This window comes from Aspergillus aculeatinus, assembly GCF_003184765.1.
Source record: "Aspergillus aculeatinus CBS 121060 unplaced genomic scaffold BO66scaffold_68, whole genome shotgun sequence".
NCBI classification, from domain to species: domain Eukaryota; kingdom Fungi; phylum Ascomycota; class Eurotiomycetes; order Eurotiales; family Aspergillaceae; genus Aspergillus; species Aspergillus aculeatinus.
Genome location: NW_020291537.1, coordinates 126579 through 139992, shown reverse-complemented (window position 1 = coordinate 139992; position 13414 = coordinate 126579). Strand labels below are relative to the sequence as shown.

The window sequence follows — 13414 nt, the reverse complement described above, 5'->3', positions numbered from 1 at the left end:
TCATTCACGGTTTATCAACCGAATCACTAGATCGATAGTATCACAAGGGTCACCGCCATCAGCCTGACCTTTTTCGATACTGCTCTTGGTTGCTGAGTTGAGGATAGGTCTGTGGTGGCTCTAACCCTCTTGAGATTGCGCCGAGGCCTCGCGAGTAGAGTACACTGGAAGCCGTGGCACGATCGGACCCCTCTGGGCGGGGTAAAACTACTGCGTCCCTGAGTCCACCTTGGGAGCAAACGCGCCGTCAGCGGAACTCGATCCATATCACAATATACGCCTGACGAATGCAGCATTGAGCTTCAAAATGCCCCTCGACGAAGAAGGCGCCAAATGGTCGTGGTATGGCATATTTCCGGGTTGGTTCCGCGCTTGCGCTAATATTGATCTCATATCACTAGCGAGCCATGCATTCGTGGTCATCGGTCGTCCAAATGTCAACACTTTGACAGAATGATGATGAAAGTGCCAAAAGCTGGTCGACCTCTCGCCAGATGCCCTCATCCGAAGGGCACGTGTAGCTGTCAGAAAACATGTGCTTTCATGATCCGCATTCCAAAAGGTCAGTTCGGTCCCAATCACCTGCCTCAAGATTATAGATTGTCGCTCCCCCTCTTGAAAGTCTCGTTCAAGGTTGCTGATATGGTCCAGGTTCCGGTTGTTTGTGCAGACCAGTGTATCAAGTGCCCGCAGATGCTGCTGGGACTGTCTCCTCTCCGGCCGTCGGTTCAACGCCAGCGCCTTCGAATGCACCCATAAAAGTGCAGAAGCCTGGTAAACGGCAGATCAAAACTGCGCCAGAAGCCTTGACCAAGGCACTCAGTTCTATTCCGATATTTGCGAATCAACTCACTGAGAGTGAATTTCTCAATCGCTCCGTCTCATACCACCCCCAGGATCTGGAATCAAACAAATCGTTTGTTGCAGCCAACCAAAACTCGGACGTGTTGAACGGCACTGGAGGAAACCCTGTCTCTGACAATCCTTCCAGTTCTGACAAAACGATACCTGAACCCAAGAGTTGTTGCACTCGTACGCCTCAGCCAATTGCACCGCCGGCACCCGAAGTCCAGCGTTCTTGCTGTGCGAAGCCTAAAATAGCCCCCCAAAGTGAATGCTGTAAAGAGATCAAAGCCGTAAAGTCGGTTGGATCCCAATCATCAAGCTCCAGCGGAAACGCAACACCGTTTTCCTCCTTCTCCAACCACCAAGTCTCCAATTGGCATGACTCCCAAATAACGAAGCAAGGTCATACCTTGTCATCATCATCTCTTTCTCAGAGCCACCAAGCATTCTCATCAATCATTCCTGACTATTTGTCCCATTACACCCCATCTTCGTTGGAGATGCCACTTCACGGGTCCTCCAACGACGCCGAGCTTTCTCAAGCGTTGATGCAGCAGCCACAATTCTCAGACTTGACGGGACATTCCGACTTTTCGTCCGCGGCAGCAAACGAGGATAATGCCACTCATGAATGTTACTGTGGTGACAACTGTCAATGTCTAGGCTGTGCTTCTCATCCCTTCAACAACACCACCAGACAACATGTACGAGAAATGGGACTATTGGTGGCCTTGAACGATGGAGAACAAGGTTTGGAAAGCCCAAGTAGCCGTCAAAACTCTCCTTTGTTGGGTCAACAGCCGATGTTTTCTCCGCTGCACTATTCATATACCAATTTCAGCCACCCATCTGATAATCTTGTTCAACCATTGGGAACGCATCCCTTCGTCGACCAGTCTGCTACACCGGGCAGTCTCAGCGGTGGCTACACAACTCCTTCCACAAATTACACAGCGAATCAGCATATGATGGAGCCCTCGGAGTACTATACCCTTGAGTATCCAATAGGACTTCCGAGTGCTTGCTCAGACATAACCGGTAGTTGCCAGTGCGGGAACGATTGCACTTGCGAAGGCTGCCTCACGCACAGTGGACACAACGGTCTCGCAATCGCTCCCTTGCCATCCGATGACCACCAATGGGACAATACCAATCTCGCAAACCCCGCGGCTGATGGAGCACTGTCTGGCACATCCGAGATGTCCGCGTTTGAACATCTTTTTGCACCTTCACACTCCATGCTTTGAAATATCCACTTCTGGTCCGAATCTGGTCTAATATCAGAATCCTACTCCCTCCGTGACCGTCTGCCATGCAGGGCCTCCGGGTCTGGATATTAACGGCGCTAACGTCCTCCAATGACTGACGATCGATCATGATACCCCTCCGTACACACGGTGATAGAGTATATGACAAAATTGTGTATATGCTTTTCCGATCTTTTGATACCTTTAAATGACACACATTACTCCTCTCCTGAATCTATCACTCATCCTTAAGCTTAACCGGTGGACTATTCTTACTCACAACAGCCAGGCCTTACAAGAGCTGGACTGAAACCTTTCCGAGTACACATATACAGATAGAAGAGCTGGCGCGATTTGCCAGGCCGTGACATGCTTGAGTTGCGCACACATATTGAATGTGAGCACACAACTCAAGCGTGAGAACCAAGCCAGGTCTTGTCCTTGACTACTGTAGATGCACCGCAAAGCCGAACAGGTCCAACGATAAATTGCATGCTAAAAGTAAAGAAAAGTCTAGAAGAACCTTCTAAACCGCACCACCACTGTGTGCCCTCACCGCCGACTTGATTTCCTTCCCAGCTATACAGGTATCATACAGAAACAGATGCCGAGTTGGGGATGCTCTACCGGCGCAGAGCATCTCTGACGGGGGAGTCACCCCGACGGAAGGAAGCTAGAATTAACCAGTCAGTGCGCGTGCCATTAAGGCATCTAGTGATAAAACAACATACAGTCAGCCTCCTCCCAAGCACGGCCGGCACCGAAGCCCAGACCAACCCAGGCAGGCCAGGCTCTCCGCTTGAAGAGCAGAACAGAGAAGACGACACCGAAGGAGAGACCGAGGGAGGAACGGATGATGAGGGAAGAGATGGCGCGGTCCCACTGTAATGCGTACAGGAAGATCCCCAAGATTAGCTTAGTGTATTCAAGGATTGATTTCGCAGAGATCGATGTATGAGGGTGGTCCGGATGATGTCAACGGAGATTGACGGTCCGTCGCCAAGGTAGAGATGCGCCTCGCCGGATCATTGATCTCTTTGCATTGATTTGACCGAATAGCAGGAGAAGAAAAGAGGAAATTGAGCCAGTGCTCATCAGTCGGCGTACCTTCTCGTTCAGCAGGGCCTCGCTGACGGGCTTAGTGGAGCGAGGGACCGGTACAACCGGCTGGGGTTCGTTGGAGTCGGCCATTGCGAGAAGCTTCAATTGAGTATTAGTGGTGTTTCTTGATGGAGTATATTGACCACTAGCAGTCGGCACAGACCTACTTACAGACAAAGGCGGGGATGCCTGAAAGTGAATTAGAGCTAAATCAAGGAGGAGAGAAGAAGATTGGGAGAGGAGGGGATAACACACACAGACACGAGATCAAGATCGGGTGCGGACGTTCGAGCTCTGCTACCGAATTGAAAGGCGGTCGGAAAAATTAGGCTGGGGGCTGGCTTGCCAACTGGTAAGAACTGCTGCTAATAAAGAAAGAAAGAAAGGAAAGGGAAAGCATTCCGCCCGCACGCCGCCTTTTCCCCTCTGGCGTCAGTCCAACTTTTTTTCTCGAATAATAATTAGAATTAATCTCGGGAACACCAAATCCAAAAAACTAAACCCCCCCCCTCTCTTCCTCCTCCTTCTCTTCCATACGGAAGATGTTTGCTTCGTCCTGACCTGGTCAGACAAGCGATCTTGATTTGACTCTCCTCCAACGACCAGGTTCCTTGACTGTCTCACATCTCCAATTCGAGATGCCTTCCGTCGCGGAGGTAGGTCGTTCTTTTGCGCCTGAAATTATCTTCTTGTTGAGAGGTAGATTAGTGGGCTAAATAATCGCATCTTTTTTTTCTTATACAGCGCCCGCGTTCGTCGCAGGAGGCTCTGCTCCGTCTCGAAAAAGGCACCGCATCTCCCACCGCACAGCTCAACGACGCTGCGAACATTATCGGCTTGGATCTCGCGCTATGTGCCAGTCACCCTGAAATCAACCGAACCCCCCACTTTCAGAACAACGCCGCCCCCAAAGCGGAATGGGTCCTGCGATGGTTGTTGAAGAGGCTGCGGACTGGAAAGAACTATCGTGTCGATGCGGCCTCCTTCCTCTTACTACGACAGTTGATCGATTTAATCCCGCCCAAGACATTGGCCACGACCCTGAAGGACCAGAAGTTCCTCGGAATAGTCCACGATGCTATCGCCGACCTGGAGGAGGATGTGCTGGCCGGATTAGGGGATGGGACAGCCGAGCTACTGCACTCCGGCTCGGAATCTAGTCACACATTGGGCGATTCACCACACCGCAATGGCGACTACGATAAGAAGGGAACCAAGAGGAAGAGGTCCGGCGCGGACGAACCTGATGCTATGGATATCGACGACCCGCCCCGTACTCCAACCTCCTGCTTTGTGGCCTTCATCCGCGCTCTGGACTGTCTGTATAGCCTAGTTATGCTTGTCGATCGGACATCCGGGGTTGACGATGTAGCGAGCTCGCATCTGAAGCACGCTCTTAAGGGGGAGCCCGAATCGGTCGCCGTCACGCTGCAGAAGTCCTTCCGGCTCGCTGCCGTCATCACGACGCAACTCTTCCATGCGCAGCAGACTACGGACCTACAGCATTTGCTCTACGTGCTTCCGGCCATTTTTGATCTGTGGGAGTTGAGGTCGTCTCGTCGTGACGATTCTGAAAAGGGGCTAAGTAATGTAGGTTGTGTGTGGAGCCTAACATCCGGCAGACACAACGCTGACTGCTCACCAGGAATGTTTCTCTAAACACTGCTTCCAAAGCGCCCTCAGACTACAATTCTGCGTCAACTCAATACGTCTGGATACCGACGAAAGGGCCCACGTTCTGCACGGACTAGAACGCCTCATTGCACTGCACGTGGTGCTCCCCGCCCGGTCCAGCTTCTTCGAGGGAGGCGGTTCCGGCATTGACTATTCAGCCAACGAGCCTGATTGGAGTCCTGTGAAGCCTGTCTCGGATACATTCAGGCCCCTTCTTTGCGCACCAGAGAGTCCCGACCAGGGCACCAGTGACAATGCCGGCATTCAGAAAAAAGCCAAGTGGAAGACCGCTGAGCTATTACCGGAGTTTTTCGACATCGCAGCACGCACAGTTCCCCGGGACACGTTCAGAAGACAGAACCATGAAGGCCCTTGGTTGGAAACCCTTTTCGTTGCAGTCGCGGAGCTGGCGTACTCCATTGCGAAGTCTGAGAACACGACAGCGTACTTTACTGAGTTTGTCGCCATTCTGGAACGTCTGTTTCGTGTGGTTCTTGCTAGAGACATCAAACTGTCCCTCCATACATTACTTACTCACGCTGCGTATACTGGTCTCCTCAAGGAAGGCCTGTCGCAAGTGGAGTGGAGCCTCACCGCTTTACTTATTGAACTAGGAACCGACATCTTCTTGCCCAATTCCGGACTCAACGACTCTGAGAAGTTGCTCAACGCTCTGCTGGAGAAGATCCTTTTGCACTGGCGTACTGGCGTTGCTCATGTCGACGATAGCTATAGGACGATCAAGAACGGCATAGTGATACCTCTTCTCCGCGGGTTTGTCGGCGCCCGGGACCTGCCAAATTTCATGCAGATATGGTACGAGCAGCTTATCGAGGTCGAAGAAGCCCGCTCGAAGGATAAGGAAAAGGCGTTGACTCACTTCATTGTATGGGAAGACGATGACGTGTGCAACGAATTCAGCGAGCTAATGCGGAATCCTCTGACCTACGCGCACTCTGCCGCTCAGATGCGCGCGGCGGCACTGGAGATTAAAGCAGAAGATGGTAGAATCCAGAATTCTCCCGGCGCTTATGCCCAGATTGTAATTCTGGAATCTGGCTTCAGAAGTCGTGACCTTAGCTTCGAGGACAGGAACGAGGATTTGACGTCCATTATCCAGACTGTGACATCGACATTGTCTTCCGAACAGAAGTTACATTGGCGGTGGCGGCTGTGGCGGCTCGGCCGCAGTCTTCTGGAGAACAACGTACAGTCCACCGACAACGAACTGGGTATTGCCATTATCAAGCTTGTTGCTACGGCTGCAGAGTCGATACAGCGTGTTCACCAGGGCCGTATGAAAAAGCTTTGTGCGCCTCTGGAGTGCTTTGAGGCGTTCCAATTTGCTCTTACCGCGATCAAAGCTACTGCAAACCCTGAACAATTTCGCTTGTTAACGAACGAGGTCACAACCCTCATAAAGTCCATCTCGGGCAAAGATGCCGCCAAGTCCATCAAGGCCCCTTGGGACGGGCGTATTGAGACGCTCACGTCGCCCACCACACTTGCGTTGGCCTATTTCTTGAGCTTGGTCAGGAATCCTGATATATGGCCCCAGGTGGAGTCTGAAACCAGACGCTCTCTCTTTGCACATGTTTTGTCCCTGGCAACTTCACAGTATAAGCCATCGCCATCCACTCTCGAAACTGTCAATCCCGATTCCAAGTATCTTCAGGCTTGGGCAAGCCTCGTCTGCCATGAATACCTTCTCAATGCGCCGTGTATTGCGGTTGATCTTATTGCAGTGCTGTCTGAGCGAGTCAAGGAAGACATTCCTAATCGCAGACTATACATTGAAAGTCTGCAAAGAATCCCTGCCCCGCTTGTCACCCGTGGCCAGAGAGCAATCTTGCTGGATCTACTGCAGGAGGTCATTGTACAGGAAGGTAGCACCCCTGAGGTTACTGTGGGGATGCTGTCTCTGATGGCGAAGTTGGCCGAGATGCCGAAGTCCACGGCGGCTCTGACGAGCAACTGGGAGCCACTCTGGACGGTCGCCAAGGCGGTTTCTCTGCAAGGAAGTGATATCGATCTCCAGATCATGAAGGCCTACCGAAATCTTCACCGAGCGGTTATTGCCAAGTTACTCGTTCTCGCTGACGATGAACGGCAGCGCTTGTTCAAGAAGATGTATCGCAAAGTGTCGGCCAAGGCAATTAAGCTGCAGTCCTTGAACCGTGACTCCATGGATTGCTTCTATCTTAGAATTTCGCTGTCTCAGTTGTGGCTCAATCGAAAGGCACTTGAGGGTGTCTTTGATGAAACCGAGCTTGCTGCTTGCCGTAAGAAAGTGTTTGACTTGGTTGTTGCGGAGGTCAAGTCTGTCAAGACACAGTGCAAGAAGCAGCAGCTGGAGGACACTATCACACTGATTAAGATCCTCGACGCGCTAGAGGACTTTGAAGACCTTGCGATGGATCACGCCGAGGTCGAAAAGTTCTTGTCCAGGATTGAGAGTTATGTTGAGAAGTCGGTTGACTCGGCATCTTCCCTGAGAAGACTCATTCGACGACGTGTTTTGGCTGGGCGAGGGTCCGAGAAGAGCATCACACAACCTGTCATCCAGTGTGCGGAATCCCTCCCCCTGCAACACATGTATAGCGAAGAGCAGCGAATCTTTATCCGATCCACTAGTGCAAGATTCCGAACCATGACGGCGGACGAACTGACCCGGGTGATCCAAGACATTCGCAAAATCGGCTTCGTTGGGGAGAATGCCGAGTATCACTTGCTTATCGCCGGTTTGGCTATTGCTTCCCTGCCCTCCGTTGAAGACAAGGAAAGCCAAACCGGCCACGAACTGGGGTTGGTCTTTACGGACGCAACCAATTCTCTACTCAAGAACAACTCCATCGAACCATTTACATTCGCTACGGAGTGTCTGGATATCATACTGCGTAACCACACGCGTTGTGTCACGCAGTTCAATATCGATAATCTGTTGGGAACGATCGCCGTGTGTACCTCCAAATCCGGTCCCTGCATCGACCCTGCATATGCTGGAACTGTCTATATCCGTCTCTGTCGCATCATGGGTCTCCTTCTCGGTCTTCACCGTCAAAAGCTCGGCGGTCGCTTCCACCTTATTAATCCTGTTATCAGTGGTTTGCTGGATTGTCTCTTTGCTCGCTCCAAGAAGCGCAGTCGGTCCATGTTGCACGAAAAGAAATCCGGGCAGCAGCCCTACTGGCTTGCTCCATTGCAGGCATCGCACGCTGTGCACTTCACCCGTCTTCTAACCTCCCTTTGCGACCCGACGGTCTCGGCCGTTTCGAGACCGACGCAATCTGGCGTGGGCTTCGAAGGGTTGACCGATCAAACGAAGAAGGCCAAGCGCATTGCGGGGCAGTACCTTCAGTATTTGATCCAGGATTATACGCAGAGCGCTCTTCGCGGGTCTCTTTCACCTGACGTGAAGGCGGCAATCATTCCGGGTCTGTATGCTGTGCTCGACGTGATGTCGCGCGATACAATGCGGGCGCTGAATGCGGGACTAGATGTCTCCGGACGGGCGGTGTTCAAGGCTCTGTATGACGACTATGTGAAGTTCGGAAAGTGGAATAAGGGTTAAGTCAGAGTGGTGGTGGTGATTCTGTCTGTTGATCATGACATGGTGATGTGTCCGTGCTATTGTGTATTTATTATCTTGCATTGTCCCGGGGTTTAGCTGAGTGGGTCTGTTTTGAGGGATCATAGATAGCATGTATTGTACTTCGCAATGATTTTACAAGGCAACAAGCCTGTGCTTGTGGCAACTACTCTGCTACAACACAACTTAAGCGGATTTCTTAGGGACTTGTCGGTTGGATGGAAGTCAGGGATGGGTCGTATGGATCAATCTTCCTTGGAGTTGAGAATCGGCATGGTTGCACATATACCCTTAAATTCAGTGTAGATATAGCTCAAATAACCTCTCAAAGGGGATCACCTAATAAACATAGTATGCTCCAAAGAAACCCGCTAACAAACTATTTCTGTAGTATGTTTTGTGGTTTATCTGATGGTTCACCTAGCAATCTATCTTAGCTTTGAAGCAAAGCTTAATAGGGCATAGTAGGTTGGCTTAATTGACTCTAGGTATTTCCTACAGGTAGTGACTAGGTAGGCTCTGATGCTCTGAAACAAAGATACTTAGCCCCTGGCTCCAGGTGCAGAGAGCGAGGCGCAGGCGAGCTCCGTTTATCCCGTTGCCTGTCTAGATCTGCCTCGTTTGCATGGGTGAATGGCTGGTGGCGCTTACTAGCTGAGCGGCACAGCACTCGGTTGGTGAATAACAACCAACGCATCAGGAAACTCGCAGCCTTGTCCACGGCGGCTTCTACGATGCGCCTGTGCTGTGCCACCTGTAGTTCGGATGCTATATATATGTGGTATCGATTGTCTCTTCCGTCTTCATTTCAAATACATCCTCTTATCTTCCCCCAACCACCTCAAGCCGGTTACAAGGCTGCCCATTAAAGATGGCATCTCGTACTGACCGGCTCGCCAAATACTTCGACCTTGTCCTGAAAGGTAAACGACCCGTCGTGACCGTCGAGCATTTCACCCTGCTCCTGGAGGCCATTGCCGAGCAAAATGACCGCGCAGCATGCGTTGAGCGCCTCGTCGCCAGCCCCGCTGCCCGAACCGCCATCCACGCAGGGATCCGATCCAACATCGACCCGGACTTCCTGAACAAGCACACGGCTGTCTTTCTGCAGTACCTCGCGGCACCTTCCGTCAAGACACTATGCAGTGGTCGGCATCTGCGCGAGCTTCTGGACCTGGTGGTCGAGCCGCGCACGGTGTGGACTGCGTTTCTGAGGGCCTTCCACGCCCAACGCCTCACCGAGCCGGCGGTCCAGGCCTTTGCATGGCTCATGATCGAATGTCTCACCACCCCCGCGGACGCCGCGGCGGCGGCTACCGAAAGGGCCGACCTGGTGAACGATGCCCGGACCGTGGTCGACAGTGGTGCGCTGCTGGAGTCGTCGAGATCCCCGGAAACCCGCGCTTATGGCCACAAGCTGAAGCAGGTGGTGGAGCTCAAGACAAGTGCATCGTGCACGGTCGTCGAGAACGCCGATTACGTTCCAGGCGGCCGGCATGACAATGACCACGCCGATTATCGCCAGATCGCCATCTATCCCACCAACGACGAGTTGTGCCGGTCGGTCGAGACGAAACCGTTCTATCGGCGCGCGGACGAGGTCCTGCGACTGCCTGTGGAGAAGCGGGCCGCAGGGCATCTCGATAATCAGTTCCGGCTGCTGCGCGAGGACATGCTCTCGGATATCCGCGAGGAGCTGCAGGCGATGACGAAGCAAAAGAAGAAGAGGAGGCGTGGTCGGACGGTTACGGCGCTGAAGGGCTTGTCCCTGAAAGAGATATGCAACGGCTCAGAGAAGCGGATGACCCCGTGCGGCCTGGTGATTGCCTGCCGGCAGGGCTTGGAGACTTTGACAGCCCGCGAGGACAAGGAGGGTCGGAAGGCATTCCTGAAGAGCGACCGCGGCTATCTGCGCCATCAATCGTTTGGCTGTCTGCTCCGCGGTGGTGGTAGTGGTGGTGGTGGTGGTGAAGAGATTGTCTCCTTTGCTACAGTGGACCGGCAAATTGATTATCTTCTCGAGGACGTGCCGCAGATTGTCTTGCGGATCGTGGGAGGTGAGGCCGTGAGAAAGACGCTGTCTTACTTCACCCTCTACAGCGACCTCATTTTCGTCTTTGTCGATACTGCTGTGTTCGCCTACGAGCCCATTCTCAGACGTCTCCAGGAGAAGACGGAGCTGCCTCTGGCGGAGGAGTTGCTGGACTACCGACATGGTAGCGAGATCGCCCAATCCCACACTATTGACGAACGGCTGATTGAGGGGCTTGATCAGGGTGTGACCACGCTGCAGGACGTGCTGGCTACTGAGAACCCCATCAGCCTCGATGCATCTCAGATGCAGTCGTTTGTCTCCGGCCTCACGCAGAAGATCAGCTTGATTCAGGGCCCACCAGGTAAGTCAATACATGTTCCTTGTTACGGTGTATTGCGGCGATGACCGCTGACTGACCTGGCTTGTTGGTGTTAGGGACTGGAAAGTCGTTCGTCGGTGCTCTCATTGCGAAAGCCCTGTTTGATCACAGTAAAGAGGCTATCCTTGTGATGTGCTACACGAACCATGCCCTTGACCAGTTCTTGGAAGATCTGCTAGACGTTGGGATTAGTTCATCGGCGATCGTTCGACTGGGCTCCAAATCATCTCCACGAACGGCGCCGCTCAAGCTATCTGAGCAGCAGGCCAGCTATAGGCGGACCCCGGCTACGTGGCGGATTCTCGATGAGATCAGGGGAAAGGCTACGGACTTGCGTGAAGCTCTCGACGGCGCGTCTGGCACCTATTTTAACTTCAAGATTAACCCCGACACGATCCTTGAATACCTGCAGTTTGAGGAGCCTGACTATCATGAAGCATTCACCCCTCCAGATGACCCCGACTCGATGACTCTCGTCGGTGAAGGCGGCAAGGCAGTCACCTCTCATTACTTATACAGTCACTGGGTGCAAGGGAAGAACTACCCTACGACAATCCCCAATCGGCTCAGCGAGCAAGCCAACGGTGTGTGGCAAACGAGCAAGGACACTCGCCGGACAAAGCTGGAGTCGTGGACCAATGTTCTGCTTGAAGAGCAGGTTGCCAATGTCCAGAGTCTCATGCGCAGATTGGACAGCTGCGAGGCAAGGCGCGCCGAGCTGTGGAGCGAAGCAACCCGCGAAATTCTCCGGTCGAGACGGATCATCGGATGCACCACGACTGGGGCCGCAATGCACGCTCGAGATCTTGGTGCCACCTCCCCGGGCATCGTGCTTCTGGAAGAAGCTGGGGAGATTCTCGAGTCGCACGTCCTCACTGCCCTGGGATCCCACACTAAGCAGCTGATCATGATCGGCGACCACCAGCAACTGCGACCCAAGATCAATAGTTACAGCCTGTCGGTGGAGAAGGGATCGGGATACGATCTGAATCGGTCACTCTTCGAGCGATTGGTCTTGTCGGGTTTCCCGCATTCCACCTTAGCCAAACAGCACCGCATGGTGCCTGAGATCTCCTCGCTCGTGCGCAGACTGACATACCCTGAGCTTCAGGACGGCGACAAGACGATGAACCGACCCGCCCCGAGGGGTCTGCAGGACCGGGTCATCTTCATTGACCATCGCCATCCGGAAGGGAGCTTCGGTGGAGTGGCGGACAGGAACGACAGCGGGGGTAAAGCAAGCAAGCAGAACGCGTTCGAGGTGCAGCTGGTTCTCAGAATCGTTCGATATCTCGGCCAGCAAGGGTATGGGACTGACAAGTTGGTGGTATTGACTCCTTACCTGGGTCAACTTCATCTCCTCCGGGAGGAACTGCGCAAGGAAACAGACCCTATACTCAATGACCTGGACTCCTATGACCTCGTCCGTGCAGGACTGATGACACAAGCGAGCGCCCAGCACATCAAGCGACCGATCAAACTGTCCACCATCGGTAAAGAAAGAGTGCCCTTGGTTCGATAAGAGTATCTGCTAACCCCTTGCTCACAGACAATTACCAGGGTGAGGAGAGTGAAATCGTCATCGCGAGTCTGACCAGAAGCAACAAAAACGGAGACATCGGCTTCATGGCGGCCCCGCAGCGGCTCAACGTGCTCCTCTCTCGCGCTCGAGATGTGCTCATCATGATCGGAAATTCGAACACTTTTCTGCGAAGTAAGAAAGGGGAAGGGGTTTGGCGGCCTTTTGTAGATCAGCTCCAGACGTGCGGACACCTGTACGATGGCCTGCCCGCAAGATGCGAGCAGCACCCCAAGACACTAGCAGTTCTCCAATCGCCTGACGACTTTGATGCAAAATGTCCCGACGGAGGGTGCGAACAGCCGTGGTGAGTTGCCTTTGCTGGGTTTGTTGATTCTGGTTCTAAGCGACGGTGGCTAATAACCAGTGCGACAGTGGGACGAAACTAAACTGCGGAATGCATGACTGTCCTCAAAAGTGTCATCAGCTGTCAGATCATTCCAAAATGCAGTGCGAAATGGCTGTCGATTGGATATGCCCCCGCAATCATAAACAATTGACACCATGCTTCCAGCACAAGGGGCAGTGCCGTCGTTGTGCTGAGGAAGACAGGGAGGCCGAGCGCCGACGGCAAAGGGACATGGACCTCGACGCAAAGCGACAAGCCAAGCAGCAGGAATATGCATGTCAGCTAGCCCAAATCCAAGATGAGATTGCCCAGGAGAGAAGACTCCAGCAAGAAAAGCGCGATGATGAGGAACGGCAGCGCGTTCTCCAGCAGACCCTCGACGATCTTGAACAATTGAGAACGCGTCGCGCCGAACGCAAGAGAGAACACTCGCCATCTGCTGTCAACGCTGACCAGACCGGTCAGAGTCCCCAGACCCTGCCTGATCGGAGCAAGAATCTCGGTCAAACAGCATCATCAACATCATCATCATCATCATCATCATCATCATCATCATCATCATCATCATCATCATCATCATCATCATCATCATCATCATCATCATCATCATCATCA

General features: G+C 52.9%; 4 protein-coding genes across 4 annotated transcripts in view; 3 read left to right on the top strand and 1 right to left on the bottom strand.

Moving 5' to 3' along the window:
* Positions 1-307: 307 nt before the first annotated feature.
* Positions 308-2093, top strand: mac1 (putative copper-activated transcription factor GRISEA; the record flags this gene model as incomplete). The annotated part of the gene is made up of 3 exons (XM_025644217.1): positions 308-342; positions 402-562; positions 652-2093. The coding sequence occupies 3 exons, from the start codon at positions 308-310 to the stop codon at positions 2091-2093; spliced, it is 1638 nt and encodes a 545-aa protein (XP_025498938.1).
* Positions 2094-2402: 309 nt separating this feature from the next.
* Positions 2403-3393, bottom strand: BO66DRAFT_218163 (MICOS complex subunit MIC10). The gene is made up of 4 exons (XM_025642650.1): positions 3366-3393; positions 3201-3293; positions 2825-2975; positions 2403-2766 (listed from the first exon to the last, which is right to left on the bottom strand). The coding sequence occupies exons 2-4, from the start codon at positions 3282-3284 to the stop codon at positions 2717-2719; spliced, it is 285 nt and encodes a 94-aa protein (XP_025498937.1). The 5' UTR covers positions 3285-3293; positions 3366-3393; the 3' UTR covers positions 2403-2716.
* Positions 3394-3620: 227 nt separating this feature from the next.
* On the top strand, positions 3621-8654 carry BO66DRAFT_475303 (ribosome biogenesis protein URB2). Its single transcript, XM_025653219.1, has 3 exons — positions 3621-3850; positions 3939-4784; positions 4840-8654. Exons 1-3 carry the CDS (start codon positions 3833-3835, stop codon positions 8437-8439), a joined length of 4464 nt encoding a protein of 1487 aa, XP_025498936.1. The 5' UTR covers positions 3621-3832; the 3' UTR covers positions 8440-8654.
* Positions 8655-9278: 624 nt separating this feature from the next.
* Positions 9279-13414, top strand: part of BO66DRAFT_395732 (putative nonsense-mediated mRNA decay protein) — a 7890-nt gene continuing 3754 nt past the window's right edge. Inside the window, exons 1-4 of the mRNA XM_025648291.1 lie at positions 9279-10853; positions 10928-12364; positions 12421-12757; positions 12826-13414. The exon at positions 12826-13414 is cut by the window's right edge and continues 35 nt beyond it. Coding sequence (XP_025498935.1) covers positions 9329-10853; positions 10928-12364; positions 12421-12757; positions 12826-13414 — 3888 coding nt within the window. The 5' untranslated portion in view covers positions 9279-9328. The remainder of the gene's footprint in view (positions 10854-10927; positions 12365-12420; positions 12758-12825) is intronic.

Coding starts and splice junctions, on each gene's coding strand:
- BO66DRAFT_218163 (XM_025642650.1), bottom strand. CDS start 3,284: ATGGCCGACTCCAACGAACCCCAGCCGGTTGTACCGGTCCCTCGCTCC. Junction 2,976..3,200: donor AGGCCCTGCTGAACGAGAAG/GTACGCCGACTG, acceptor TACGCATTACAG/TGGGACCGCGCCATCTCTTC. Junction 2,767..2,824: donor TGCTTGGGAGGAGGCTGACT/GTATGTTGTTTT, acceptor GGTTAATTCTAG/CTTCCTTCCGTCGGGGTGAC.
- BO66DRAFT_475303 (XM_025653219.1), top strand. Junction 4,785..4,839: donor CTGAAAAGGGGCTAAGTAAT/GTAGGTTGTGTG, acceptor ACTGCTCACCAG/GAATGTTTCTCTAAACACTG.